This window comes from Penicillium chermesinum (genome assembly GCF_028974085.1).
Source record: "Penicillium chermesinum strain IBT 19713 chromosome Unknown utg000009l:1.0-952002.0:1.0-954369.0, whole genome shotgun sequence".
NCBI classification, from domain to species: Eukaryota; Fungi; Ascomycota; class Eurotiomycetes; order Eurotiales; family Aspergillaceae; genus Penicillium; species Penicillium chermesinum.
Window position 1 is genome coordinate 96,087 of NW_026695319.1, and position 17,287 is coordinate 113,373.

The 17,287-nt window shown below is 50.6% G+C and overlaps 7 protein-coding genes across 7 annotated transcripts; 5 read left to right on the plus strand and 2 right to left on the minus strand.

Annotated features, from left to right (window-relative positions):
- Window positions 1-176: 176 nt before the first annotated feature.
- Window positions 177-3,557, plus strand: N7468_010476 (histidine biosynthesis bifunctional protein hisB; the record flags this gene model as incomplete). Its single annotated transcript, XM_058479771.1, has 8 exons — window positions 177-198; window positions 258-603; window positions 672-1,033; window positions 1,086-1,306; window positions 1,358-1,408; window positions 1,742-1,912; window positions 1,973-3,406; window positions 3,468-3,557. The coding sequence occupies 8 exons, from the start codon at window positions 177-179 to the stop codon at window positions 3,555-3,557; spliced, it is 2,697 nt and encodes an 898-aa protein (XP_058325294.1).
- A 950-nt stretch (window positions 3,558-4,507) lies between these two features.
- N7468_010477 (cleavage polyadenylation factor subunit MPE1) lies at window positions 4,508-6,523 on the plus strand (the record flags this gene model as incomplete). Its single annotated transcript, XM_058479772.1, has 4 exons — window positions 4,508-4,679; window positions 4,729-5,023; window positions 5,088-5,188; window positions 5,250-6,523. The coding sequence occupies 4 exons, from the start codon at window positions 4,508-4,510 to the stop codon at window positions 6,521-6,523; spliced, it is 1,842 nt and encodes a 613-aa protein (XP_058325295.1).
- A 769-nt stretch (window positions 6,524-7,292) lies between these two features.
- N7468_010478 (ornithine decarboxylase antizyme) lies at window positions 7,293-8,196 on the plus strand (the record flags this gene model as incomplete). The annotated part of the gene is made up of 3 exons (XM_058479773.1): window positions 7,293-7,443; window positions 7,531-7,912; window positions 7,980-8,196. 3 exons carry the CDS (start codon window positions 7,293-7,295, stop codon window positions 8,194-8,196), a joined length of 750 nt encoding a protein of 249 aa, XP_058325296.1.
- A 444-nt stretch (window positions 8,197-8,640) lies between these two features.
- On the plus strand, window positions 8,641-9,327 carry N7468_010479 (yippee/mis18 family protein; the record flags this gene model as incomplete). Its single annotated transcript, XM_058479774.1, has 1 exon — window positions 8,641-9,327. The coding sequence occupies one exon, from the start codon at window positions 8,641-8,643 to the stop codon at window positions 9,325-9,327; it is 687 nt and encodes a 228-aa protein (XP_058325297.1).
- Window positions 9,328-9,589: 262 nt separating this feature from the next.
- On the minus strand, window positions 9,590-11,022 carry N7468_010480 (SHNi-TPR domain-containing protein; the record flags this gene model as incomplete). Its single annotated transcript, XM_058479775.1, has 2 exons — window positions 9,590-10,522; window positions 10,561-11,022. The coding sequence occupies 2 exons, from the start codon at window positions 11,020-11,022 to the stop codon at window positions 9,590-9,592; spliced, it is 1,395 nt and encodes a 464-aa protein (XP_058325298.1).
- A 234-nt stretch (window positions 11,023-11,256) lies between these two features.
- On the plus strand, window positions 11,257-13,383 carry N7468_010481 (DNA polymerase epsilon noncatalytic subunit; the record flags this gene model as incomplete). Its single annotated transcript, XM_058479776.1, has 1 exon — window positions 11,257-13,383. The coding sequence occupies one exon, from the start codon at window positions 11,257-11,259 to the stop codon at window positions 13,381-13,383; it is 2,127 nt and encodes a 708-aa protein (XP_058325299.1).
- Window positions 13,384-13,761: 378 nt separating this feature from the next.
- N7468_010482 (mediator of RNA polymerase II transcription subunit 14) lies at window positions 13,762-16,959 on the minus strand (the record flags this gene model as incomplete). Its single annotated transcript, XM_058479777.1, has 3 exons — window positions 13,762-15,966; window positions 16,306-16,634; window positions 16,815-16,959. The coding sequence occupies 3 exons, from the start codon at window positions 16,957-16,959 to the stop codon at window positions 13,762-13,764; spliced, it is 2,679 nt and encodes an 892-aa protein (XP_058325300.1).
- Between the last annotated feature and the right edge of the window lie 328 nt (window positions 16,960-17,287).

Below are 17,287 nucleotides of genomic sequence, written 5' to 3' on the forward strand. Positions count from 1 at the left end.
GGTGCGGGGTGATGTAATCCCGAGCCCACGCGCGCGACCGCAGATCAGATGCGTTGGACGTGTGCCGTTTGTATAGTTTGCTTCCCGTGCCCAATACGCGTGCTTCGTCCACGGGACCGAGAGCCTTTCTTCGACCATATAGCTTGACCCCCAATTTTTCTGTCGATCACTTTGAAATGCTCATTGGCTTATGTGGAGGTCAGCAGAAGATTCTCTGAGGCTTTGCCCATCCCATCGATACTAATCCTGATTTCAAGGCATCTGCGCTGGCAAACATGCAATCGCGGAATATTTGATCCATAGCCAAGGTTTCCAGCGCTTGGAACTGAACCCAAAGCCTCCTACCTACTTTGGGGACGAGCCGGGTGACAATCTACGGCTTCAAGCGTCTGATATCAGAAAAAACGAGGATTCCCCACCACATCTAGCCTTCGAGACCGCAGATGCCCTGCTGGATTTTGTAACGAAACGATGGCAAGAACGCTGGGTGACGACCGATATTGCAGATACTGCGACCCTTGATCGGTTTGTGTTACGGCCCTTTTTCCTGCTTGTTAGTGTTGATGCTCCAGTGAGCCTACGCTGGAAACGATTCACCGACCGGTTCGTCCCTCCATGTCGCATTCATTCGCGGTATCTAACCCACCTAACCCATCATCGTGGCTCTACAGATGCTGGAGACGACAATTGGATCCTCCAGATCTTGAGAAATTTGTATTATGGAACGATCGTCATCTCTACCAGAAAAATATCGGGCGAGTATACCTAACAGATCGTGCCCAAGTACGCCTCTTCAACTCATCCTCCTCTCTCGATGAGCTTCATACGTCTCTTAAAAAGCTTAACCTTGCGGATGAGCAGCGACTTAGGCCAAATTGGGACCAATACTTTATGCAACTTGCGTCTCTTGCCGCGCAGCGAAGCAATTGCATGAAACGACGCGTGGGATGCGTTCTAGTCCGAGAGCGACGAGTTATTAGCACTGGTTACAATGGGACCCCTCGGCATCTTCCAAATTGCAATGAAGGTGGATGTAAGGCAATTTCAGACCTAACGTTGGCTGGTTATCACTAATCCTCTCCTAGGTCCGCGCTGTAACAGAGGAGACGGCGGCGGAGTAGGCCTCTCAACCTGTCTTTGCTTACATGCCGAAGAAAATGCGCTTCTAGAAGCCGGTCGAGAACGTATTCGAGAGGGGGCAATCCTTTACTGTGATACGTGCCCTTGTCTGACCTGCACTGTCAAGATAACCCAAGTTGGGATATCAGAGGTGGTTTACTCGCAAGGGTACAATATGGACAGCGATGTATGATATGACCGAGTATGTTGACGAAACCTTTGGCTAATACCTTTGTAGAGCGCCGCCATCCTCGAAGCGGCCGGTGTTCGTCTACGACAATTCAGCCCGGTAGGATGCAGCCTCCCTTCTCCCCCTTGCGCTGAATTTATATGGTTATTTGATAATGAACGCTAACTGCGACAATCAGCCCTCCAATGGGCTCATTTATTTGCAGGACGCGGGCCCATTAGCCACTTAGAAATTTCCATAGATCAAATCCAAGACTCCTAAGACGTCCTGGCCCCGAGGAAAGGGATGGCCCATTAGATCCTTGTAGAGCATGCCTCGATGCGTGCGGGGAGTCGATTTGGCTGGCAGAAAACCCGCGGGGCGTGACTCATCCCGGCCAAATTTTGGAGGGGTAGAAATATAAATGATTCCGTACCATTGGACCCTCTCCAGTTGCAGGACAGCGCAGCCAGTCTCATAGGCTACAATCAAATTTTGGTCATGCCGACCGTGCACCTTCTAGACTATGTCGCGGGCAACATTCGCTCTTTGGTCAATGCGATCAATCAAGTCGGGTATGAGGTGGAATGGATCAAATCTCCCGAGGATGTCAAAAAAGCAGAGGTCTGTGGTCTTTTCGCACTTTGAAAGAAGATTGGACTGACAGGAACATACCTCATTCAGAAACTGATCCTTCCGGGTGTCGGTCACTTCGGTCATTGTCTTTCGCAGCTCGACAAGGGCGGCTTTTTGGGCCCCATTCGGGAACACGTCGATGCCGGGAAACCTTTCATGGGAATCTGTGTCGGCCTACAGGCCCTCTTCCAAGGGTCAGAGGAGGACCCAAATTTTCCTGGGCTGGGCTTAATCCCAATTCATATTCAGAAGTTCAAGGATGTGTCTAAGAGCGTACCTCACATAGGATGGAACTCGGCGATCAATTCTGCAGCCAATGAACGGAGCTTCTACGGACTAAGACCGACCAGCAAATACTATTACGTCCACTCGTACGCAGCCCCCTACACGCCCGGTATCCTTGAGGCGGAAGGCTGGTCTGTTGCCACAGCTACTTATGGTGATGAGGAGTTTATCGGTGCAATCAGCCGCGGAAATATATTTGGAACACAATTTCATCCAGAAAAGAGCGGTGTTGCTGGTCTAAGAGCCATTCGAGCTTTCTTGTCTGGTGACCAATTCCAGTCACTTTCCCCGGATTCGATCGTTGGCAAGAAGGATGGTCTGACACGTCGTGTTATTGCCTGTCTCGATGTGCGCACAAATGACACAGGCGATCTTGTTGTTACCAAAGGTGACCAATATGACGTCCGTGAAAAGGCGGGCGTGAATGCGGGTGGTCAAGTCCGCAACCTTGGGAAGCCAGTGGATATGGCGAAGAAATATTATGAGCAAGGCGCGGACGAGGTCACTTTTTTGAATATCACCTCTTTTCGAAACTGTCCATTGGCAGATACTCCTATGCTGGAGATTCTACGAAGGGCATCAGAGACTGTTTTTGTGCCATTGACCATCGGCGGCGGAATCAAGGACACCACGGACACTGATGGCACAGAGGTCACCGCGCTGGAAGTCGCGACTATGTACTTCAAGTCAGGAGCAGACAAGGTCAGCATTGGCTCAGATGCCGTCTTTGCTGCAGAGGATTACTACCAAGCCGGAAAAGCCCTAGGTGGACGGACCGCCATTGAAACGATCTCCCAAGCATACGGTAATCAGGCCGTGGTGGTAAGCGTGGACCCCAAACGGGTTTATGTGGATCGTCCAGAGGACACCACTCATCATACTATCAAAACCGCCTTTCCCAATGCGGCGGGTCAGGAGTTCTGCTGGTACCAGTGTACGGTCAAGGGAGGCAGAGAAACCCGAGATGTTGATGTGCGGCAGTTGGTGCAGGCTGTAGAAGCAATGGGGGCTGGAGAGATTTTACTGAATTGCATTGATAAGGACGGCAGTAACAGTGGGTTTGACTTGGAACTCATCAATGATGTCAAAGCGGCTATCAAAATCCCCGTCATAGCTTCGAGTGGAGCAGGCAACCCTGGTCATTTCGCCGAGGTGTTCAAAAAGACCCCGACTGATGCAGCTCTAGGCGCAGGCATGGTAAGAGAGACCTTAAAGCTCCCTCCGAGATGATATGACACATGCTCACGCTTTGAAACAGTTCCACCGAGGCGAATACACTGTTAGCCAGGTCAAAGACCATCTCCAAGCGGAAGGCTTCCTTGTACGGCAATTCGAGGCCCAGATTTGAAGACCTCAACAAAACTTCCTTAGAAAAGGCCAGTGATGTATTTGAAGGTGTGCAAAAGGGTGTGGTAGGTTGCATTCATGACTTTATACACTTAGAATCATTAAAAACGCGGGTACCGTTACTTTGTGCCATTGCTCTTTATAAAACTGGAACACTTTCTCCATCGTGTCAGCATAAGTGTTCTCCAATTGTTAGTTATACGAAGCTGAAATTCCAATCGGTGCCACTCCGACTTCGGAAACCCTATCGAAAGATCGCGATGACTAACAGAGCGGTGTGTGAGGCGGTGTGCTCTGACTTTTCATGGATCGCCACTCCGCTCGCTCACTTCCTCTTTACATCCCCTCTCCTTGGCGGGAGAACACCATCTTACCTTCCCTTGGACCACCTCTACCCCGAACCCCAATTTTTGACCTCCTTACTGCCTTATTTCTCTGCGAACCCCAGATTCTACTACTTTCTTCTACTCTGACCCAAGTACCAACCCCTCGAACAGCGACTCTCACATAGGCCCAACCGTGAGTTTTCGGCGAGTTCAATTTTAGGTGACGGAAGGTGGCTCTGCGAAAGACAGGGACTGGTTTTCCTGTTTCTTTTCCCGGGCGACGAGTTTTCTTTCGACCAGTGTATTCATCAGTTCTTGCTCTTCATTTGTATGCAGTGTGATTGTTCACCTCACACAAGAGAGATTTCTTTGCAATTTTATCATCTTCCAACATCCTGATCAATAGGCTCTGACGTTATTGGTTCTGGATACTCTGCCCTAGAGACCTTTGATACTTCACTGCTACCCTTCCATTTTCCCACCTCACGCATCCTGCCCCTTCGCACCTTGTACATCCGTCCTCGTGGTAGTGCCCGCAAGGTTTTATGATTCGAATGATTTGCTGAGCAGCTCCTTTTCCTTTGCCTCAACACACTACACCCCCCCCCAGACACAGCTCAATACAATGTCATCCTCCGTTCATTTCAAATTCAAGTCTCAAAAGGAGCCCTCGCGGGTCACTTTTGATGGCACTGGTATATCTGTCTTCGAGCTGAAGCGTGAAATCATCAGCCAGAGTAGATTGGGCGACGGGTCCGACTTTGAGTTGTCCATCTACAACGAGGATACAGGAGAAGGTAGGTTGTGCAATCTTGTCCCTTTGACCATTCTCTCTAACCAACCTAGAATATGACGATGATACGACTATCATACCCCGCTCCACGTCAGTGGTAGCTCGTCGCCTGCCTGCAGCACGTCCAGGAAAAGGTGGCGCTGCTCGATACGTGTCGGGCAAGATGCCAGTGAATGCGCGCAATGCCTCTCGCACCGAACCTCCCCTCAATCGTGCTGCACCTGGAGCCCAGTCCGTCAACAGCAATGTCTTAGAACTCAATAATGCGCAGACAGAAGAAGAAAAGATAAATGCTCTCTTCAATCTACAGGCTAGTCAATGGCAAGAACAGCAGCAGGAGATGGCCAAGTAAGTCGACTCAGTTACGTTTGCGATGTCCTACCCAGAGAAGACACTAACTTACTGGTTACAGCGCCACCCCGATACAATTTGGTCGTGGTCGTGGAAAACCGATCAATGTCCCTGATCACCCTCCGCCTCCTGGGTACCTGTGCTATCGGTGCAGAGAAAAAGGTACATATTATTTAATCTATGATGTTCCCCTTTCAAAAGCAGAAAGGCTGACAGTTTGCAGGCCATTGGATTCAGGCATGCCCCACAAACAACGACCCGAAGTTCGACGGCAAGTATCGTGTGAAACGATCCACTGGGATTCCAAGATCCCTCCAAACTAAGGTTGAGAAGCCGGAATCGCTGGCACCCGATGGATCCAGCGACGATTCGAGAAACACGGGGGTCATGGTCAATGCTGATGGTGATTTTGTCATTGCAAAACCAGACAAAGCATCTTGGGAATTGTATCAAGAAAAGGCTAAGGCATCTGCGGCAGCGGCAGCTGAAGCTGCGGCGGCGGAGGAGAGCAAGGTGTTGCAGGCTCGAGGGCTGGAATGCCCCATTGATAAGAGAATGTTCTTAGAGCCAACGAAGACTCCATGTTGTCAAAGGACTTATTGCAATGATTGTATCTCCAATGCCTTGATTGAAAGTGATTTTGTCTGTCCGGGGTGCTCTACTGAAGGAGTTTTGCTGGATAATCTCACCCCAGATGATGACGCAGTTTCCAAAATCAAAGCCTACGAGGCCGAAAAAGCAGAGGCCAAGAAAGAGAAAGAAAAGCAAGGATCCAATCCAGAAGAATCCGCCGCCCGGGAGGCTTCCGAGCAAGATCATCCGAAGAGCTCGAAATCCAAGGAGCAATCCCCGCCTCAGTCTTTGGAGACCGACGACAGACCCTCACAATTTAAGAAGAGGCCCGCTGAGAGTGAGCGGGACGCCTCTGAATCAAGCCCTGATACGGACGCAGCAGCAAAGAAACAAAAGACCGATGGCAGTTCAGATCCATCTAGTCAACCCCATTACAAACCCAAGGATACTCTTAGTGGCAATGCGCAAATGCCGATGAACACCCAGCCGCCGTTTGGGGGTTTTAATGGGATGCCTCCCCCTTTTCCTGATACTGGGTTTGGAAACGATACAATGGGGTTCATGAACCCTATGGCTATGCCCGGAGGATTCCCCAACCCGATGGGCCCAGGTTGGAACCCGATGAACATGCCATTCAATCCCATGCAACCTGGTATGTTCGGTGACCAGTCTAATGGGTTCCCTAGCATGTTCAACGGCGACCCTTCAATGAACATGTTCCCAATGGCACAAATGGCAGTCTCTATGCAAAACCCGGGATTTCAAGGTCCAAGTGTCGGTCATTTCTCGAACCAGCAGCGCACAGCATTCAGTGGGCCATATTCGCGAGAAGAGGACTCGCCGTACTTTCGTCAACCCGTGAATCCGCAGCGTCATCAGGCTAGACATCGAAGGGTCAGACCGAGTGACTATCGAGAGTTATGATGAAGATGAACACTTGGCTCTATGTGGAATGGTATCGAACTGGTACCCGCTGAATTCAGCTGGCGGCGCAGTGTGTTTCCATTCCTCTTACGATGACTGCTATGGATGTTCCTTTCTCCTTTCTCCTTTCTCCTTTCTTTTTTTTTTGTCTTTCACCTTTTTACTTCCTTATTCCTTCTCTATCTTTGGCCCTTTCGTGGTTTGCTTCGTTCTTCCTCTCCCCCTTTTGTGCTCTTGCATGAGTTCTGCAACAGTGTCTATCGAGACATTGTGTGGGATAGTTGCATTTTCAGGTCTTGCCATATGTATTTCTAGCCAGTCATCATCCCGGGGTTTCATTTCCCCCCACATCTTTCTATATGGCGATTTACTAGTCAATAGAGAATTTTCAATGCAGAGGATCATTCTTACTATGCTTGCCCTGCTCCTCGTAACAGCCTTTTTTAAAATAGTGGTGAATACTAATACGTTAGTATCCTTCCTCAAAGGTAGTTGTGTACACACTCAGGGAGACTCTTAGATGACAGAGTAGATACTGTAACTAACTAAGTAGTTAGTGAAATGGAATTCTCGAGTACAAGACTGCCCCAGTAGCCCCACCTGCTGACTCCCCAGAACACGTGATTTAGCCATACGACAGAAAACCATCATCTCACCGATTCATCTTGACAGTATCCATTCCACCACCAAGACATCTCCGTCAACCTTATGTTCCTCCTCCCGATCTGCCAACCATCATTTGATTATCAAGATAAAGACAACAACTACCATGGCGAAATACATCAATAGCCACAGTAGTAATCTCGCCAGAATGACTCAGTTGCTCGATCAAGAGTCTACTGCCTTGGCCAGCTGCTACTCCGTTGAGTCCTCCACTGCCAAGGTCCAGGGATTCCACTATTGCACTACCCCGGGCACCGGTAAGCTTGGCCTCCTTGCCGCTAATTCCGCACCCTTTCCTCACATGTCGCATTAGGAGCCCAGTGGTATGCCTGAGGTCCCCTCAGGGATTAAATCGACTATACTAAGCCCTCCCCTCGACATCCCGGCTGCCAGTGCCGAACGAAACTGGCCAGGGATTACTCAGCCCGAGCATAAAGGGGAGGCAACGCATACTATTCCGGAAGAGTGTGAGAGGCTCTTCTGTGACAGACTGTCCGCGATTTTCCTTGGTGAGAGGATTGGAGCGCGACAGGAGTCACTGGGAATGGGTGTGTTTCAAGATATTGAACCAAATCAACTCGGGTCCAAGCATGATCGAATCCAGAGATGGATTGAAGTATGGGATTACACGGGGGATGCTATCTACCGTGGATTTGTTGCGGAGTTGGAAGGGGAAAGGACGCTCTTTGTATTCCTGGAAGACGAAGCGCTAAGCCATGGATTAAAGTCAGGGTTCGTACCTTAAGACTTGGATGCCCATCTCTGGAAATAATGGCTAATGTATATCACATAGGTTGATTGCTCTCTTTGAGCTGGCGGGAATCGATGCTTTCAACTGCTCCCAGATTGTTGCATGTGTGAGGCGCTCGCAGCAGAGGAGCGAAGTAGAGCTGGTTCATAACCTGGGCTGGTGTGGGTTCAACCTGACCACATTAGAGCCTTGGGCAATGGGTACTAGCTCGGGCCCAACCCTGAGTACGAAGTGGCTCTTCCTGGTGGCCGAAGTCTAGTTCATGGACCGACGGCCCTCGAATCTGGTGCTGTTTCACGTGCGGGAAAGTCTTTGTCATTCCCTACTAGTTGGTGCGACTTTTGTCCTGTGGACATCGGGCCATCACCGCCCATCCTAGCAGTGACGAGGCAGGTCTCAGCTCTATGGCTGACGGCGACCCTTTTCTGAGTTCTTATTACTAGTAAATTCAACCTCTAATGTGATTCCTGCATACTACCATGGGACAGTAAAGACATACGAAGAACACCGTAATTTAGAAGTCGGATATCACTCCACACGGTGGGTCCCCCCCCCTGGGCAGGATAAGCTCGACCCCACACGCGATCAGATAAGCACGGCCAAGCTATGACCTCAACACTTGCCTGCCCAAGTGGAACCTGCCTCTTCTCATACGAAAGAGGTGGGAGTTGTTTCATACCTTCTCTTTCCAAAGCTGAAGAGCATGGCAAAAGGAAAGACCAGAGCTTATTCTTTCCCACAATTTCTACTCGCTCCTTTCTCCAGGGATCAAGGCAAGGCCCCGTCCACTGGGGCTACCTCAGCCCATTCGACGAAGTATCTTGATGGTCATGTCTCATATCTTCAATGCACTGGGTGCGCGGCTCATCTTTGTTTGACATCGCAAATAATCAGCAAAGGTTTTACTGGGCGTCATGGGCGCGCCTACCTTGTATCCGCAGAGCCAATTGCGACGGCAGTATCGGTCAGCGCATCCTCATCGCCAACTGCGACCCTCCCCAACACAATTTTACATCATCCAGTACCACGTCAGCTGGTGACAGGAGCTCATACCGTCAGTGATGTCAGTTGTGTCATCTGTGGCAGCATACTGGGGTGGAAATATGTGGCTGCCCAGGAAGAATCACAACGTTACAAAGTGGGCAAATTCATATTGGAAACCCAAAAGATCACAGCGACGTCTTGCTGGGAGTCTCCATCCGAAGCACACCATTTAGCCAGTGGCACATCGGCTGTCAACATCCATCACGAGTCGGCAGAGGCCGAGTTTGATAGCCAGGACGAAGACGAATGTGAAGACTTATTTGCAGGAATCTGGAGCCCAGGACTGGCGATGCGTCGCAGAGATCGCAAAATTGAACGCCGACCAGCAGTGTTTGGACTTTCGTAAAAGCCGTAAAAGCCGAACACGTTGATGAAGCAATGCTCTCTTGTTACACGATACCCTTTTTTCTTTTTCTTTTTCTTTGGAAGGGGGGGAGGAGGGGGGCGTTTACGTGACGTTTATAATCAATACATAATCCATCTATTAGTAGGAATGTTAACGAGGAGTTAAGATTGAAAGCTATCGAAACCCAGATTGATAAACAAAGCTCGCCATTAGGAAGAATAGTAATCGGCCTCTTCACAGCCCCGCTGCAAGCTGGCTGCCTTTAGCTTGCATCGTCAGCAACCTCGCCACGAGGCCTTTTCGCCTCCTGTTCGATAGACGAATCCTCCGCAGGACGCTTGCCTGATACAACCGAGGACGGGCTAGACTGATTTGCCGGTTTTCGCCTTACCAACGAGGAAAGATCGGTTGCTCCTTTGCTAGCGGCATCGAGTTGTGCCTTCTGATCTGCTGCAGGTTGCCCGACGATTTGACCTAGGATCCCTTTGAGAAATGCTTCGCTCTCTTGATTGCTTTCTTCAATCGACACCGGCGAGCGGTGAAGGTCGACCAGCTGTAAAGGCGGTATGTTAGCCACAAATTTACTGACACCATTGCCTTGTTGGCGATGAAAGGTCGGGGGAGGAGGGGCTCTCACTCGCTGCTCCATGTCCGCAATTATTTCCTTCACGTTGGCGATTTTCCTCTTTGTGGCCGTGACCTTATCTTCTTCCAAGCTTTCATTATTTGCGAGTTTCTTCTCTTCTTGCTCCATGCGGACTTTGCAGCTTTCGATTGCACGTTCCATTTGAGTGGCGGCTTCTTTTCGCATTTGCTTGTCCACTGATTTCTCTTTTCCATCTTCTCCCTGTTGCTGGACCGATGCGAATTCAAGGGCCAATGAAAGCTTATAGTGGCATTCAGCAATCGAAGCATCCTCGAACGGGAATAGAGAGTATCTCAAGTCGAGGGCAGTTCGTAGGTCGGTAACTGCGTCGCTGAACCTCTCGCCCTCCAGCGAGATTTCTGCTTGGAGGTCATAGGTGTCAGCGAGTCGTTCTTTGATGTGCTTCAGGTCTGCCGGAACGTCTGTTGATTTTCCTTTGTCTTTCCCGTCACCGTCGCCTTCCGCTGCATCTAGTTTCTTAAGGTAAAGGATGCGTGCCAAGTCGAGGACCTCGAATGCATTGGCGAAGTCGTCCTCGTCCTCTTCTTCCTCTCCTCGCCGGCTTCCTCATCGGAATCCGAGTCAACGAAATTCTCGTCGCCGGTGAATTGGAAGAAAGGCTTCGAGTGCTCAGTTTCTGGCGCCGGATCGGCTTTCTTTGCTGGTTTAGGATGCTTGGCTGTGGCGTTTGAAATGGCATCCTTGATTAAGCTACTGCCTTCAGATGACTGTTCGGGAGGCGCAGCGGTCGCCGCAGAGCCTTTGTTTGACTGACCCTGAGGCTCACCAGCAACCTTAGACCCAAGCACATCACTTCTGCCCACTGCGACATTGTACAAGGACTTCCCGTACGCGTAGAGTAGATCCGCGTTTTCCGGGGATAGCTCGCCATTTAATTCTGCTTGGAGTTCTGTAGCTTGGGAGTATAGCTCAGAAGCGGCATTGTGGTCTTTGATCGCGTCTTTCGCAGCGGCTTGTTCGATCAATTTCTTCAACTGTGTTTGCTTGTCTTCCGAAGATATCTCCTGGGGTGGGCTGAGGTCGGCCATGTTAGTGCCTGCACGAGAGCAGATAACAGGTTTGATGGAAGGAAAACCGAAGGATATTGGAGCGTGAGTCACTAGAAGTCAAGAATGAGGTCGCGACAAAAACGAAGAAACGAAACGCCAGCTTATCGATAAGACGGCGCGGGTCCACCGCGTCCCGCGCGACGCGTTTCGTTCATCTTTCTGTCAAATTCGACTGCAATTTGCCTCTAAGCCGATACGACACTACCAATCGTCATGGATCCAGCTACGCCGCGGCACCCAGCGCACTTACAGATGGGGGCCCCAGACCCAATTCCATCCTCATCACCCGCATTTGGGACCCCGGCCCGTCCATTTCGCGTGCACAAAGCCCATGCTCCTCCGACGAAGACATCTATCCTACCCATCTTGCTACCTCCTTCTACTCTTCGACCGGTGGCTTTTCGCACATTCACTCGCAAGCACAATCTCACCATTTCATCGTCTGCACTACAAACGCTTGCTGTCTTCGTGGGCAAAAATTGTGGTTCAGGATGGCGAGAAGAAGGCCTGGCGGAGAGAGTCTTAGATGAAGTGGCAAAGGTTTGGAAAAGATCGGGCGGAGGCGTCATCATGGAAGAGGGCAAGGGTGCTTCTTTGAAGGCGATATTGCAGACACTTGAAGGAAGCATGAGTGGTGGGAGGGTGGCGGTTGGCAAAACGAACCCTCAAGGTGGATTCGTGAGTGGAGCGACTATTGACAATGCGCCGAGTGACTCTAGACCTGACAGCCACGCTGAAGAAGATGAGGATGAATCCAAGCTGTCATTCCATCCTCGGAACTGGCTCAAAGTGGTTGACTCCTTCGATCTTCCCCGGTTGACCTACAACGTGGACAAGAAGTATTTCGAAGCTATCAAGTCCAAACCCTCTTTATTTCCGAACCCTTCGCACAAAACCTCTTTATTCCGGGATCGTTACAACCTGGTCTACCAGAGATTACTACGAAATGAGTCTTTCCAAAGCTCATTGGGAGGGACAGGAGTTCCGTCGCTGAAACGGGCCCCATCGAATTTAGCCATGCAGCAATCCTATAAACTCACCCCTATTGCCAATCTGCTGGGACGCACCGGGAGCTCACATCTCTTGCTGGGGCTCCTCTCCATTTCCCCCACCGGTGATCTCTCTCTTGTTGATTTGACTGGCAGTGTTGCTCTTGACCTGAGTCATGCACGCATGATCCCCGAGGATGGGGCTTGGTTTGCCCCGGGCATGATTGTGCTTGTGGATGGGATCTATGAAGAGGAAGAGATGATACGTGGGTCCGTGCTTGGAGGAAACGCAGGAGTTGGAGGCACCATTGGAGGCCACTTTGTTGGTGTTTCAATCTGTGGGCCCCCATGCGAGAGACGAGAAATCTCCCTAGGAACAAGTACCCGACAAGGAAGCAGTGAAGTGAGTGCAAATGGGGGCTTTGGTTGGGTTGACTTCTTGGGTACTGGGAGCGAGCGGGCCCAAGGAGCTCGAATGAGGAGGATCCAAGAAAAATGTCTGCAAACAGAACCGGAGTCCATGGCGCCTCCAGCCCGATTGAGAATAGCTATACTGAGCGAGGTCAACCTGGACAACATGAAGACCCTTGATGCGCTGCGAAAAGTTTTCAGCACCTATAATGACCTCGCTATATCAGAGCGCCCGCAAACCTTTGTTTTGATGGGCAACTTCGTACAAAAGGCGATCATCAATGGCGGAGGCCGAGCTGGGAGTATTGAATACAAGGAATATTTTGACTCCCTCGCAGTGGTGCTATCCGACTTCCCAGCACTATTACAACACTCGACATTCGTCTTCGTCCCCGGCGACAACGACCCATGGGCCTCTGCATTCTCCTCTGGGGCAGCCTCTGCTGTTCCTCGGCAGCCCATTCCCGAACTTTTCACCTCTCGGATCAAGCGTGCTTTTGCGGCTGCCGCATCTGAACTTGATCGAACCCACGCGTCAGAGACACCGGGTGAAGCTATCTGGACTTCAAACCCAGCACGATTTTCATGGTTCGGGCCTGTCCATGATATTGTCATCTTTCGAGATGACATTTCAAGCCGGTTAAGACGCACCGCTATCGATACACAAGTCGACAGTGACGAGCCTGATTCTAGCATGCATGAGACATTGGAAGACGATGCCGTCTCTATTGTACCGGAAGCTGATGGTCACGACGATGGCTCTAAACATCAAATGCTGCCTACCCCTGCTGCAAACTCGGCCCGGAAACTAGTGAAGACCATTCTAGACCAAGGCACGATTTCGCCCTTTCCACTTCTCGGTGCGGCCTGTCTTGTGGGACCACGCTTCAGCGTTGCAGCTTTACCCATTACCCACGGCCCTCGTTTTGGCAGATGCTGAGGCTGCACCTTTCTGCATGACATACGAAGGATGCCATGTGATGAACCCCGGGCGACTTTTGCCGGACGGCGCCATTCCAGCCGTCAGATGGATTGAATATGATGTGCTACGGGGAAGGGGCAAGGTAAAAGAGGAGCGGTACTAAGCTGGGCACGAGTATATAGAGTCGGAACGCTAGAATACGTGTCGCCAAGACCTAATGATGGAAATACATGCTGCGATTTATCGAAGTCTAGAATTTGACAATCGGCGTCATGGGATAAGAACATGTCGTAGTTGTGTCATGATTAAGACCTAAGACTAAGAATACACTCCACAAGGTCAATTGCATACCTTATGAATAACTTTAACTCCATAGAACTCCCCTTGCACAGCACGCTAATCAATCGTAATGATATCGGGGTTATTCGGGAGTTCGGCCCTTCGGGTGGTGGCCTGGATAGGAGCACCTCCTGTGGTTCTCTGCGTACTTTCAGCTTCAGGAAGTTGCTTGACCACTGTTTCTGGGCGAAGTGCTTCAGGAGGGCAAGCGCTGAGGCATGCATGGAGCGTGGATAGAAGGTCTCCGACCTTTTCCACCTCGGAAATTGCCCCATCTCCCTGGCCCTGCCAGCCGTCGCCTTTGGAGTTGTAAATTTTCTCGTGGACTGCGTGTGAGACTTGTCCGGTTTCGGGCAAGGGAGGTCGATTGGAATCTTCAAGTAACCAAACCGCTTGCCCCTTTTGTGGCCGAGCGCATAAACGAAACCGAGAACGCAATTGAGGGTAGTGCAAATGAAAATCGGTAGGGCCGCGGACGGTGACATGTAATACCAATGAACTAGTGGGTGCTGATGTTATTTGGTCTAGGCACTGCAAGAGAGGGAAGGTCTTGGACATATACCCCAGAGTAGGGCTAATGCCAACTTTCGGGAAGCGGTGGTTTAGAGCCACAGTTAGTGCCTCCTGGACCCGACGGTGCGGACTGGGACTATCGAAGCTTATCCTCAAATGCATTCGGAAAAGAGGATCAGCCATAGACAAGGCATGTGAAATGTCGATATGGTCGGAAAGAGAGGGGCCAGAGATATCGATATCGAATCGAGCACGGAACCTCTTCCCTGGGCCATATGCGAACTCAATTTGCGAAAATGAACATGCAAGAAGGGTCATCTGCTTCTCGATCAACGACTGAATGATTGAGAGCACACATTCAAGGCGTTGCAGGCGTTCAAAAAGGTGAAGGGTCACAGAGCGTCCAGCTGGGACCAGCAGACGAAGCGCAACCCCGCTTGGAGAGAGCATGAGAAGGGAGGTCTCGGGTTTGGAAAGGAGAGAGGGAAGAAACTTCAGTGAACGCTGCAGAGTGCCATAGGCCACCAGGACCGTGGATTGGCTGGCATGGTCAATTCCATGGAATAGAAGACGAATGCTGTCCCGCAAATATCTTCCTCCCCGAGGCCGTAAGATTTTAAGGGCAGGGGGAAGCATGGCTGCATTGTAGCGGAAAGTCACCTCAGGGACTTCAAGATCAGGTCCTAACTGTAATTTCTCCAATGAAGGCTCCAGGTGGATCTCTGGTAAGCCTGACAAGCACCGAGCATTGGCATATATTGCTAAGATGCCCGCAAGGCCATGGACAAGTTCGGCGCCTGCAGTACAGGAGAAATGTCGGGTCGTGAGGTTATTTCTGATAAGATGAGCAGAAGGGCTTGGCCTGTCGGCATCGGTTTGGAGCGGCAGTCGTACGAGCCACCAGCCGTCGCCATCCATGCTGCTCGTTGCCGCAACAACCCAATGCCGATCCCATATGGGGTGAGTAAAAAAGGCAGTGTGTAAAGTTTGCGAAGGAAACAATCGTCGAGCATCAAGCCCTAGGGTCCTTTGGCTAACCATCTCTAAACCAATTGCCTTAGTACCAGACTCGATTTCCTCTAAAGCCGCAGCACATCGAAGGCGAATGACACGGGAGAGAATTTCCTCGAGGGAAGAAGCAGCAATTTTTGCATCAGGGCGCGGACCATCGGGATGTCCAAAAATCATGGCCCCAGATAAAGGTTCGACAGAGACCCGCACAAACCGGGATGAAGTTAGCTGAATCTCGAGGTGGCAATCCCCTGGTTCTGTCTGGGACAATTGGCCTCGTAGCATGAGCTTGTTGTGTGAGAACAAAGTATACGTCCTCAGCTTGGCAAACACGGATGACAGCATATGCGATATATGTGTCGCGATAACGCTCCGCAAAAGTCGTTCGATATCAAGATTCTTGGTGTCAAACCGAAGAGCAGTGTGATTAGCTTGCTGGCCATCTCGCATCCAGCGAAAACCAAGATGTGGTACACAAATCCCGCCAGACCCTTGACCACCTCTTTGGACGCCGATCTCTAACCAGCTTTTTGGTCCAGGTTTTGTAGGCCAGTACTGAATGACAAGAGTGCGGTGAAGGAACTCGATGCGCAGACAATCTGCCCATAGGTTTTGTGTGAGCTCGACAGCTTGCCTGAAGAGCGTATTCACTTTATTCGTCAAGACGAGGCCGTTCAAAAATTCAAAGCACCCTAGAAGACCATCATTATGTAGGACCTCGTTGATTTTCGCATCAAGCTGATTGAAAATGTTTCCCTTGGTACAGGGGAAGAGGGTGAGAAGTCAAAGCGAATATCAACGAAGAAGAACTGAGAAGTATATGCCTCTTCAGCCACAGAAAGATCGAGTTCAAACTCCCCGGGCACTGTGAAAGTTACTCGGCCATCATGGACACGGTAATTTCGTAATTGAGGGGGCACTTGATCGTACACGGACAATCTAATGCTTATTATTCGATTGATCTTGTGTAATTTTTTGAGAGTTCCCCGTGCGGTCAGGCGCTTTGGTGGTTTGTAGCCAAACTGTATCCAATGTTAAAAGGTAAATTGCTCAACAAGATTTCATTTACAAACTTACATCGGGTAGTGCGTCCACTCGACCCTTGGAAAGAACCTCCAAAGCCGTCTTCAGATCAGGATTAGCGACTTGAGCTCGCACCAGATCCCGCTTCATCTCGCCAACGACCTGAACAGCTGCAGCATATGCTTGGTGGCGCGAGCGAATAAAGCCTTGGATGTCGATTAACCTGCTCACTTCTGCAGCCTGTCGGCTCCACTGAGAGAGAACCAAGAGTTTGATGAATTCGGCTCTTTTGACATGTGCAAAGTCGAGGATACGCAGTTTCTTGCGGATATTTTCCGTGGATTGGTTCCCAGGTGACTTGCCGTTGATGAGGGCGGACGAATCTGGGGAAACTTAAGTCGCAGCCAATTCTGTCACTAGCTCGGATAGGTCGTTCCAGCATTGCTGCACTGATCGGTTGACCAACATGGAAAAGGGGAAAAACCCTTGCGTAATATGTGGTAGCTCAAATGGCACAAGGGCTTCGTTTAGGTCTGGTTTTTGAGAAGGCTGCGTTCCCGCACCATTAACATGGACCGGCCCGTTCATGGCGGAGGCCTGGAACCCCTTCTCATCGTGAGACCCTAGCGTGCCGTTGACACCTTCGTTGAGTCTTTGCCGCTGGAAAGATCCATCAACACTGGTAGTCTCCATGATCACACCGGGCATGGCTCAATGCCAGACGCCCTGGCGTTTCGGCTTCCCTCTTGGATTACCACCGCCGCCACTTAATTTCACGGCAGGGGGATCGAGAAATCGAGAAAGAGCGGAGCAATAAGTCTCAGCCCAGTGCCATGCGTATCACTAGCCGTAATGGACTATCACCGGGGTCATAATCAAGGGGAGTACCGCAGGTCGCGAGGGTTCGTGTTCGGAGGGTTGAATGGATAAGCGCAAGGTCGAAGTAAGACCGATGATAATTGCTGACTTGAGGGAAATGTTATGAGCCGGACGATCGGTTTATTGCAAATGCGCCGGTTCCTGCACGGGCAGATTC